Source organism: Bidens hawaiensis, unplaced genomic scaffold, assembly GCF_021521415.1.
Source record: "Bidens hawaiensis isolate Kalapana, Puna unplaced genomic scaffold, B.hawaiensis_p1.1 tig00029865_1, whole genome shotgun sequence".
Classification (NCBI taxonomy): domain Eukaryota; kingdom Viridiplantae; phylum Streptophyta; class Magnoliopsida; order Asterales; family Asteraceae; genus Bidens; species Bidens hawaiensis.
In genome coordinates this window covers 105,521-118,029 of record NW_027494949.1, presented here as the reverse complement: position 1 = coordinate 118,029, position 12,509 = coordinate 105,521, and the positions used below count along the sequence as shown (strand labels likewise).

General features: G+C 36.5%; 1 protein-coding gene across 1 annotated transcript; it reads left to right on the top strand.

Moving 5' to 3' along the window:
• Positions 1-8,777: 8,777 nt before the first annotated feature.
• On the top strand, positions 8,778-12,140 carry LOC143579498 (phosphatidylinositol 4-kinase gamma 5-like). The gene is made up of 2 exons (XM_077062789.1): positions 8,778-8,971; positions 9,888-12,140. The coding sequence occupies exon 2, from the start codon at positions 10,009-10,011 to the stop codon at positions 11,884-11,886; it is 1,878 nt and encodes a 625-aa protein (XP_076918904.1). The 5' UTR covers positions 8,778-8,971; positions 9,888-10,008; the 3' UTR covers positions 11,887-12,140.
• Positions 12,141-12,509: the final 369 nt, after the last annotated feature.

The window sequence follows — 12,509 nt, the reverse complement described above, 5'->3', positions numbered from 1 at the left end:
TTAAGGATGTATTATGTTTATGTTTCTTTAGTTTTGTTTGGTTTGGTTTGTTTGAATGTTTGGATTTTGTTGGTGTTTAATTTGTTAAGTATGATATAATTTGGTGATTAGTATATTTTGTTATTTGATTTAGAAAAGAGGTGATTATTAACCGAAATAAGTGAGCGAGGGCTTGTCTTTACTAAGCTCGTTTACAAACCGAGCAAAATCGAACAAAAATTTCCAAGCATTGCTTGGCTCGTTTATGCACAGAGCCAAAATTGAACAAGCATTAACCGTGCATTTTTCGATCGAGCATCGAGTGAGTTTTGAGCAAACAGGAGTGGTTGAGTATCTAACTTAGGTAATTTGTTTATGGAACTTGAGTTTTTAATTTTAGATACTAGACAATTCGGTAGTGGGCCAGGCTAGTAATTTTACAGTGTTGGACCCGTTTTAATTACATAGAAATTTAGATAGTGGGCCAATGTAATAATGTATATCCGTTAGGGCCGTTCAAACTGTTCGTCGCTCAAACTCGCTCGCTGCTTGCTCGGAAAATGCTCGCTTGTTTTTTCGCTCGATTGTAAACGAGCCGCTCTGCTCGGTTCGGTTTGCAAACGAGCCAAGCAACGAGCAAATGTCTGCTAGGTTCGGTTCGGCTCGAATATTTTAATTTGTTTTATATATAATTATATATGAACAAATATATAAATATATAGACAAAATACATAAATATAAGCTTACAATTTTTTAACCCCTTTAGATTTTTCTTATTCTGCCAATTCTATAGTTTTATTTGTCCCCTTTAAGTTTTTGGAATACTATAAGTTTGTTTACATGATCATTTTATCTCATTTCAAACTTACTTTAAATAAAAATTTACAATCTATTACATATTTGTCTATAAAGTACTAATTTATTTATAAAATATATCATTTACAACCTTTAAACTTGTTTCTTATTTAAAATTCTAAAGTGAAAAATAAATAATGCTCGAAATCGCTCGATGTTCGATCGAAAAATGCTCGATTCGATTTTGGCTCGTTTCGGTTTTCACTCGGTTCGAATTTCAGTCGTTCGGTTCGGTTGTAAACGAGCCAACCAACGAGCAAGCCTTCGCTCGGTTCGGCTAGGCTCGTGAACAACCCTAATATCCATTTATATATTATAATTATATGTAATATTAATAATAGTAATAGTAATAATTTAAAAAAAGGTCATTCGAGTACGGGCATATATATGTTTGATGAGACCTACACCTGTGAATTCGGGTCAAACGTATAAAAAGTCTTCATTAGCAAATAAAACAATATAGTGGCTTGATAGAATTTAGGGATGTTTCTTTTATATATATTTAAGATAAGATTTATGATACGATATCGATTTTACAAGTTTATGATCAAAATTTGTTTTAAAAACAAAATCGTTTCTAGTTTATTAATTTACCGGGTTATTTTAAATATATATATATATTGACATACATATTTTAGTTTTTAAAAAAAATTATTTTACCGGATTAGTTTATATTTATTGTAATCAAAATTTGTATTTTATTTTCTTTTCAAAATTCAAATAAGTTAATTAGTAACTTGAACCATATTTTAATATAAAAGTTGTTGAAATACATATTTTTTTCTTAAAAGTGAATCACATGTGAAACATAAATTTCAAGAACATGAAACTAGAGGTGCACAAATCGGGTTCAACTGGAAAACCCGAACAAGTTCGAAACCGGTTTTTTCACACCGGGTTGTAAAATGGCACCGGTTCCAATCAAGAACCGGTTCGGTTCCCAACCCGAACCGATGCCCAGATATGCTAACTTTTAAGAACCGGGTAGGGTATGAACCGGAACCGGTTTTTACGTAAAAACCGGTTCCACCGGTTTTTTTTGAAATTTAAATATCATAGCCGTTAGGAACCGGTTCCAACGGCTATATAGCCGTTTTTGACCGTTGGAACCGGTTTTTTTAACTATAAATAGGTTATTTTTTTTACTCTAAATAGCAAGGTTTGTTTGTGTACTTGTTAAACCACTTCCAAAACTATAAAACACACTCCAAACCACAATTAACCTTAAACCGACAACAAATGGCAACTAATGATGACGTTGTTATGGTGATCGAAACAACAAGATGCCCCGATGTTTGGGTTCATTATGATTTGTGTCTCATGACCGACTCACATGAGTTGGCACGTTGCAAATATTGCTCGAAGTTTCTTAAAGCAGGGTCCAACTCGACATTACGAAAACATACGAATAAGTATTGTCGAGAGAAAAGAAGTTTGGAAGCTAAAAAAACGGAAGTGGGAGAGTCGTCCGGCTCTACAACCCAAAAATAAGTATTCCCGGATTAAAACGACGGTCTTTGTTTTTTATGTTTTAGTTGTTATGTTTAGTATCGTTTATGTTTTAATAATGTTTGTAATAGTTATTTTTTAAATAAATAAAATGTTCGTCGTTATTAAAAAAGTAACAAAAATTAATCATGAGTAATAAAAGTAATTATAATAAAACAAATCAAAACTAAATATTAGTTGAACAAGTTACAAATAATTTTACCAAAACAAATAATTACAACTCTTCTTCATCTTCATTCTCGTCTTCACCCTCGTCTTCGTTATCGGAAGAAACCCCGTCCTCCGCCTCCTCATCATGAATATGACGCTCTATTGGTATTTCGTCTTCAAAGTTCGCCTTGTGTTGTACACGATCCACCGCATCCAAATGGTCATTTAGGCAAATGCAAACCTCTAGAGACTCGGGAGTTAGTTTTGTTCTTCGCATAGATAACACCCTCCCACTAAGAGAAAAAACCGATTCGGAAGCAACCGTTGAGGCTTGTACGGCAAGCAAATCACGAGCCATGGCGGATAGAATGGGAAATTAGTTTTGTTTACCTTTCCACCAAGCCAACAAATCAATATTGCGAATTTCGTCGACCGTTGCGCCCTCAACATAGTTTGCTCCACTATATCGACCAAGTTCGCTACTTGGTGTGTTTCCTCTTTGCCTCTTAGATGCCGATTCACGAATCCCATTCATCAAGTTTATAAGTGGGTCATTGCACGGCCTACTAGTTGTTGTTTTTTCACAAAAGACGATCTCGTGCTTGGACCATACATTTGAAAATAATGGTCATAAAGGTCTTGAAGGTTTTTGTTGAACTTGTCATTCGCTTCCGTCGACAACTTCGGGTCAATCTCGTGCATACCTAAGTTGTCGAATATTTCCTCAATCGTTGTTTCAACCCCATTAACATTCCAATAGGGGTTTAATGCGGCGGCACAAGTAAAGACCGGCGGTATGTTTTCAAAATATTTTATGAACTTTTCTTTCATCACCGCAACAATATTTTCGAAGAGTTTGTTCTTCTCCGCAAAGCTTTTAAAAACACAAGACATATAGTACAATTCTTGCAAAACCCAACAACTAGTAGGGTAATAGACTCCCGATAATTTTGTTGTTGACTTTTTGAACACGTCAAGATACTCCAACAAATAACCGACTTGGACCCAAACACTTTCCGGAAACATATCGGCCTCGCGTTCTTCAACAAGATTGTTATGAAAAGCTTGTAAAGTTTGGCGTTGGGCAAAAGCACACTTTAACATATGACAAGTTGAGTTCCAACGGGTTGGAACGTCCCAATTCGGCCCCAAATACTTTCTTTCAACCGACTTGCAATAGTTCTTATATTCAAGATGTCTTCTTTTACCACTTTTGAAGACATCTTGTAACATAAGTCTAAAGTATTTTAAATCATCACAAATGTTTTCATTGTCAAGACCTATTTGAACAACCAAGTTGATGATATGTGCAACACATCGGACATGAAAAAAATCCCCGAAACAAGGTGGTGAATATTTAATGATAAATTTTTCAGCCGCCTTAGTATTGTTTGAAGCGTTGTCAAACGAAATCGAAAATATTTTATTTCTCAAGTTGTAAGTCGTTATAACTTCATCAAGTAATTCAAACAATTTTTCGGCGGTATGTGGGAACGGGAAGTTTTCAAAAGCGATGGTGCGTTTCATCAATTGCCATGTCACCGGATCAACCCAATGAGCGGTGACACATATGTATGATTCGGGCAACCCGTGTGGTGCCGACCAAACATCGGTAGTTAAACTAACCATGGCTTCTAAAGAATGAAAAGACTCGATTAACTCTTTTTTAGCACACTCCCACAACCTGATACAATGACGTCTTAAGGTAGTACGACTTACATGTGTGTATCTCGGTTGTAGAGTTTCGCGAATCAACGACGTCAATTCCGGGTCATCAAAGTGGTTAAACGGCAAACCTCGTTGAATAACGAACTTTGCCATTCTATCTTGAACTTGAGTCGTGTTGTAATGAAATAGTGTACCATCTTTACCCAAGTCAATTTGATCGGTCGCGCCAATCCCTTTCAACGCCTTGCAATATGGCTTCTCGATGTGCTTTCTCAAAGTAGAGTTGGAATCGTGCTTTAATATTGAACCACATAGTTTGCAACGAGCCTTTTGATAACCTTCGTCATCCACAATCAAATCCCAATTCTTCCATATGTCTTGGTTGCGGTTATGGTTGACTACCGTAACAACCCTTGGGTCCTCCATAACAGGAACGGGGGCAACAAAAACACTCTTCTTAGCCTTCTTGTTAGTTTTTTTGATGGGTGCCATAATAATATTTAGTTGGATGGTCGGGTAACGGAACGGGTTTGCTAAAGGAGTAGTATTTTAGTTTGTTTTTGAGTTTGGTGGTGAAATTAGTGGTGGAAAACAAGTTATATATAGGTTTGGGCATCAAAAACCGGTTCCAACGGCTATATTACCGTTGGAACCGGTTCCAACGGATCTATTGTCTCTCGAAAACCGGTTCCAACGGCTATATTACCGTTGGAACCGGTTCCAACGGCTAATTGGTGGCTAAAAAAACCGGTTCCAACGGCTATATTACCGTTGGAACCGGTTCCAACGGCTACTTTGACTTTTGTTTGACTCTTCAAAAAAAAACCCGCCGGAACCGGTTTTTCCGGGTACGAGCCGAACCGGTTACAATTAAGAACCGGGTAGGAACCGGGTTGGAACTGATACTAACATACAAATATGAGAACCGGGTACGATTTTCGGGTACAAAAATACCCAAACCGGGTATTGTACCAACCGGGTTGGAACTGGAACCGGTTCCGGTTCGGTTCCACCAGTTAGGTTCCGGAACCGGTTTTTTTGTGCACGTCTAATCATATGCATATATATAGGATACTATATATGGATATGTTTTATGTTTTATCATCTTTAATCCATTGGGCTTAAAGCCCAATTACAAACTTAAAGCCTAAACCATTATCCATTGCATTTATTGAATGTGGCGGGCCCAAATAACGTTTAAATGGGTTTACGTGTTTCGTTACCCCCGGTGTAACTCATACCGGGTCACATCGGGTCGGTCGCGTTGACTTGACCCGAACCGACCATTAAATCCAACAGTTTTAAACCAGATAACAAACACCTCAACTCCCCAACAACGACAACAGTCGAATTTTGCTTGGAAGAGACAAAGACGATTAGTGTAGTGTTAATAGCAAGATAAGCATATATATTTGTATACTCACAACAATTTAAGATAATTTGAAAAAAAAAGAAAAAAAACCTTATATTTAAAAAGATAAGAAAATACTTTGGTTGTTTAATCATATATAATCCCTTTTAATTTATTTTTTTTAATTACAAATTTCTATTAAAACATGCCAAAACCCTTACTATTGAGGAGCTAGCAAGGGATGGCCGAAAAACAACAAACAACAATTACACCGCCCACACTTTCCAATTAGGCCAATCTACATTCAAATTTCTAGCCCTAACTTTTAATCCACAAAAAACTTAACACTTTAACGTCTCCAAGTATGTTCTCAACCTTGATTGGTTTATTATCGAATATAAAATTGTTCCGAGCCCTCCAAATACACCAACAAGCCACCATAACTATAGAATGTACTAACTTTCTTTTCTGATCAATATCCTGAATATGCTTGTGTATATCAAAAACATCTTGAACCGAGAACACGTTCATAAGGGGGGATTCTACACCATGTGCAAATGCTTTGCCATACCACCGAGGCTACAAAAAATGAAGTAAAAACACGGTCGACAGACTCACCTAAAGCAAAGCATCCACTACATACAATCGGACTTGAGAGAACTTTTCTCTTTATTAGATTGTCTGTCGTAGCCTCGTAGACAGACGATTTAGAAGAGCGCGCCACGCTACAACGGTCACTTTTAGTAGAACCCAAGAATTCCATTATAAGATATATTCCCTTTTAATTAGTTAGTTAGAAGATTATACTTTTTAGTAAACAAGTCCTAAAAATATGTGAACAAAATCTTCTTCTAGGAGTTAACTTATATGTAAAATACTAAAATGTGTAATCATAAAACAATCGTGAGGAGCACATGGATTTTGCAAGTAGCCGCCAACTTCCAACCTGTCTTGAGGTCCATTGTTGCCACATCACCATCCAATCCATCATTGCCACATCATCATTCCCATCTCTTCTTCTATTGTACGGCTAAGATCTACCAACCAGTCAACAATCCAACGGTTAATATATTCTTCCAGACACTTCCTACTCAAGTTAATAATAATAATAATAATAATAATAATAATAATAATAATAATATAAAGAAAACGTAAAAACAGACAGATAATATCCATTTACCTTTTTTGTTGGATATTTATAAACTTACATATATATATTTTGTCATAAATAAACGGATGCGTCAACTAAAAAGATAGTCTTGTATATCACACTAGTTTGATCCTCCCATATTACGAGAGTTTATTTAAAGTTTTGTTTTAAATCGTCTTGCTATTTTATGATGATTTATTTTATTTTTAACATAGTTTTGTTTTAATTTAATACATATATATTAGTTTGTTATTATATGTTTTAACGTTTGGGGTTTATCAGTTGAGATATTTAGGTGTTTTAGATTTTTAACGAACAAACATAAACGAACACGAGCATGTTAATTTTTTTTAAATGTACAAACATGAACACAAATATTTGTCTAATGAAAAAAGGGGCGTTGATGTAATTGACGATGATGGGTAGTATCGGAAGTTAACCGACGATGGAGATGATAGACCAACAACGGAGAACATGTAAAGTAGATAAATTAAATTAGGGTTTGATGATAATAATGTTTATCAATAAATGAGATCTTATAATCCATTTGAGGAATACTATAGTTTGGTAAGGCCCATAACCCGTGAAAATTATTCTTTGATGATTAAGGGGTTATTTCACAAATAAATGAGATGTTATAACCCGTTTAAGGGTTATCCGGGGTTGGCGAGACCCATGACCCACGAAAATTATTGTTTGATTATGAAATAGTTTTACAAATAAATTAAATGTTATAACTCATTTAAAGACTATCTGGGTTTGGTGAGACTCATACCCGCGAATCCGGGTCAAATGCATGAGAAACCTCCATTTATAAATCAAGCAATCTGGTGGCTCTAGAGAATGAGGGGAACAACCTGAGAGCGACACATAGGATATGATTTTATGGTAGACAATTATATAGATAGTTAGATTTAGAATAATAGATGTAAATGACTCGATTTTCGTATATGTTTACTTAAAAGTGGTTTTGTATTAAATCGTGTAATTTTATTTATAAAATATATAATTATCATCTAATCATTCATCGCCACCTCACAATTCTCATCATGTTCTATTATTCGGCTCAGATCTAACTCATTTAAATCTCCTCTTTTAGACGCTTCTTGACCAAGTTTACGGTAAACAGAAAACATAAACATAAAAGATCCATTTACCTTTATGTTAAGCATCCACACATTTACAAATATATATTCTATAAATTAAACAAATATGCTTCACACATAATCAACTTTAAATACGAATCATTTCGCATATCTTCCTACAAACTTGTCTAAATTTATACATTTAATCAAAATCCAAATTTCATATAATAACACATAATTAGACATGCACAACCATGAAAATATCATCTTATACATCGCTGCGTTTAGAATAATATATATAAATCATATGATTTTCACAATCATTTACTTAATACTTGTTAATTATTAAACGAGGTTATAATTCTGAAAACAGTCTATCTTTTAAGATAAACGTATAGCTTCCTATATTTCACTCTTTCATAACCATATCAATTGCCGTACTATGAGTTAAATTTACGTAGCAACAAAATAATTAATAAAACTTTGATTGGCATTTTAGAAAAATCTCATCTTATATGAAACATTAAACAAATCATTAAATTCTACTTGAAAGTTCAGTTAAATCTAAAAAAAAAACACAACACCAGTTATTGAAAAATATTTAATGTAAAGCATTAAGTTATATATTTTGGAACTACAACTATCCTGTGTTAGATCACTACACTCCTCAAATTTATAGAACTCCGTTACCTCAGTCTAACCATACTTTTTGTCTTAAACCAGGCCCACATTGCTTTCAGAGTTTTGCTTGAGCGTTTTCATGAAAAACCATACCGCCGTCTGTTGCTTAACAGTTATTGTGTTACCATAAGAGCAGAAATCTCTAACATAATAAATGGTGGGATGAAAACCCGAGTATTGTTTAAATAATAAAATAATAATAACATTAATAGAAAAATATTTAATATGTTCCTGAAGTGCATTATTTTATATAATAATAATAATAATAATAATAATAATAATAATAAATTACACATTACCTCCTTGATCTGTATATAGATGATAATGCCCAAAGGATGGAGATGGTTTTAGAGAGAGAAAGCTAAAGATTATTTAGAGAGAGAAAAAGAAGCAAATTACAGAGAGAAAGAAAGGGTTTTGTCTTTCCCATCTCTCTCAGTCTGAATCTTATCTCTTTAATAATAATAATAATAATAAACCCATCAGCCTGCTTTCTTCACTCTGATTCTTGATTGATTCTATTGATTCGGATCTATTCGTTTGGTGAGTTCTTGTTCTTCTTCTTGTTGTTTCAGTTCAGGGTTTTTGATTTTGAGCTTCATTGGTGGGTGTTTATGGTTGGATTGAGGTTTAAATTTAATGGCTTGTGGGTGCACACCAGGTGTTTGTGAAAAGTCCTGAGTGTGATTTTTGCATTCTTTTTTGGTAATGTTTGTTTTGAGCTTTATTGATGGGTCTTTATGGTGTATTGAGGTTTATTTTGGGTTTTGTGGATTCATTTTAATGGTTTGTGGGTGCACACCAGGTGTTTGTGAAAAGTCTTGAGAAACCCGGATTGTAATTTAAGCTAGGAATGTTTGTTTTGAGCTTAATTGGTGAATCTTTATGGTGTTTTGTTATGATTACTGGTGGGATTGAAGTTTAATTTGGGGTTTTGGGGAATATTTTTAATGTTTTGTGGGTGCACACCAGGTGTTTGTGAAAAGTCCTGAGAACAATTATTGCATTTTTTTGGTTAGTAATATTTATTTTGAGCTTCATCAGTAGCTCGTTATGGTGCCTTGTTATCATATCGGGTTGAATTGAAATTTAATTTGGGGTTTTGGGAAATTTTTTGTTCATTTTGTGGATGCACACCAAGTGTTTGTGAAAAGTTTTGAGAAACCCGGATTGTAATTTACACCAACTGCTTCTGTGTTTTGTGGGCATATTTTTATTGATTATATTGGTAGCGAAAATGTAATACTTTACTGAATACGAGATCTCGGATGGTTTGACTTGTATGAATCAATCTTATTGTTTGGAGGATCATATTTTTATGCTTGTTGAGTATAATTAGTAGCCGTTTGGATGCATTTGTTATGAGTATCTCGCAAGTATTATATAAAGTTTGTTGCTTTTTTTAACAAACATGCTTTCAAGGAGAAATTTAATCACCCGCATTGGTCTTTTGGTACAGATTAGGAGAACAGACTGATCTGGCTCTGTGCACCAATCACCATTAATCTGCAGCTTGTTTCTGCGTTTGAATCGTTTTCGGGAGTGAATACCGAACACCCACAGTTACCTTCATCTGGTTCATGTCTGCTGACCTGGACAGCCCGGTTCAAACTCAAATGGCTGTATCACTTTTCAGAAGTCCTTTAGGAAGAGAATACCATGGAAACACTAGGATCAAAGGAGTCAAAACCACTGGCAGAAGACGTGTTTTTGTTCAAACCGAAACCGGTTGCGTGTTAGGAATGGAGCTTGATCGAAGCGATAGTGCGCATATGGTTAAACGTAGGCTACAGATTGCTTTAAACGTCCCGATTGAAGAAAGTTCCTTGACTTTTGGAGATATGGTTTTGAACAACGATCTTAGTGCTATACGTAATGATTCGCCACTTCTTTTTACGCGCAATATTTTGCACCGTAGCTCTTCGACTCCTTGCTTATCACCGACCGGTAGAGATATACAACAGAAAGATCAAAGCGGGCCCGTTGAGATCTTGGGCCATTCGGATAGTTTCATGAAAGCGAAGCATCTCGTTGATGAGGTCGTGAACGCGATCAAGGCTGGAATCGACCCGATCCCGGCAAATGGAGGGCTTGGGGGTGCTTATTATTTCAGAAACAGTAAAGGTGAGAGTGTTGCGATAGTAAAACCCACTGATGAAGAACCATTTGCACCGAATAACCCCAAAGGGTTTGTGGGTAAAGCTCTCGGTCAACCCGGGTTGAAACGTTCGGTTCGTGTTGGTGAGACCGGTTTTCGTGAAGTGGCTGCTTATCTTCTCGACTATGACCACTTTGCTAACGTCCCTGCTACTGCATTGGTCAAAATCACACATTCGATTTTCAATGTTAATGATGGTGTAAGTGAGCACGACAAGATTCATAGAAAGAAGCTTTTTAGCAAAATTGCTTCATTTCAACAGTTTATTCCTCATGATTTTGATGCGAGTGATCACGGGACCTCGAGTTTCCCAGTGTCGGCTGTTCACCGCATAGGTATATTAGATATTAGAATTTTCAACACCGATCGGCACGCGGGAAATTTGTTAGTTAGAAAGGTTAACACTGATGATGGTACAAGATTTAGTGAAGTTGAGCTCATACCGATCGATCACGGGCTTTGTTTACCCGAAAATTTGGAGGACCCGTATTTCGAGTGGATCCACTGGCCTCAAGCTTCAATTCCATTTTCAGAAGACGAGCTTGAGTACATCGAAAAACTTGACCCGTATCGTGATGCAGAGATGTTAAAAAACGAACTCCCGATGATACGCGAGGCGTGCTTACGGGTTTTGATTCTCTGCACGGTTTTCTTAAAAGAAGCTGCTGCTAATGGTTTGTGTTTGAGTGAGATCGGTGAGATGATGAGTCGGGAATTTAGGCGCGGTGAAGAGGAACCGAGCGAGGTCGAGGTTTTGTGTATGGAAGCTAGAAGAATTGTAGCCGAGAAGGAGGCGGAAGCTGAAATTACTGTTTTACCCGTGGAAGTTGAAGCGGAAGAAGACGGGTTTCAATTTGACATTGACTATGATGACGCAGCGTTCGACTTCACTCCCAAATTGTCATATGAAAACATGGGTTTTGGGTTCGGCCCGCTTTCTAAACTCGATGAGGAAGATGAAGAAAGTGAAGAGGAAACCGAAACTTGTATTCCAAAGCTGCCTTTGAAAATGTTGAGTTTAAGTGATACTACTGGTGTTGGTAATAAGTTGAAGAGTCAGAAAACAAAGGCGGAAAGTGGCGGTTACGTGGGTGTGAATTCATCGTCTGGTCACCGAAGTGCAAACGAGCCGCTTGCAGCCGGTGCTAGCTTTGTGAAGCTGGGTGACATGAATGAGGATCAATGGGATACGTTTATGGAGGTTTTCGAAGATCTGATTTACCCTGCATTTGCGAAACGGAAGTCGGTTTCGATGGGTCAGAGGCAGAGACAGAGGCTTGGGACTTCTTGCCAGTTTTGAGATAGGATTAATGGGCTACTACTACTATTACTATTACTATGTTACTGGTTTTATGGGTTTGACTTTGAATAAGTTGACCTGCAGACTTGTGGGCTGGGTTTTGGAGTTGTTTAGTGTTTACTGTTTAGGGTACTTTTAGGTGTTTTAGTTTTTAATGGTAAATATTCTTCCTTGGGACATTTAGTTGCTTATTTTGGTTATTTGTTGCTTCTTTGGTATGTTTATAAATAAATCTTTAGTGACAAAATTTGATTTTTGTAGATATTTAATTTTAAGTATTGTCGCCCAACGAACGGGACGGGTCGGGTCTTGTTGTATGATATGTATGATATGTTTTGCCATTCCAAGTCTAGATTCGAGCTCCAACGGGTATAGAAACCGTGAGAAGGTGACATGAGGAAGGTTACATGCCAAGTGTAGAGGTAGAGATGATCATTCAAACCGGTTCCTGGAACCGAACCGGTAGACCCGAACCGGAACCGAACCGGTTCCTACCCGATTTTTTTTGGAACCGGATCCTATCTGATTCAACCCGATGATCCGTGACCGGTTCTTGCGTTTCTGAGTGGGGGCGGGTAGGAACCGGAACCGAACCGGAACCGGTTCTAGCCGTTGGATCTAGT

What these genes read in the sequence shown, in the direction of transcription:
- LOC143579498 (XM_077062789.1), top strand. Translation starts at nt 10,009, where the DNA reads ATGTCTGCTGACCTGGACAGCCCGGTTCAAACTCAAATGGCTGTATCA.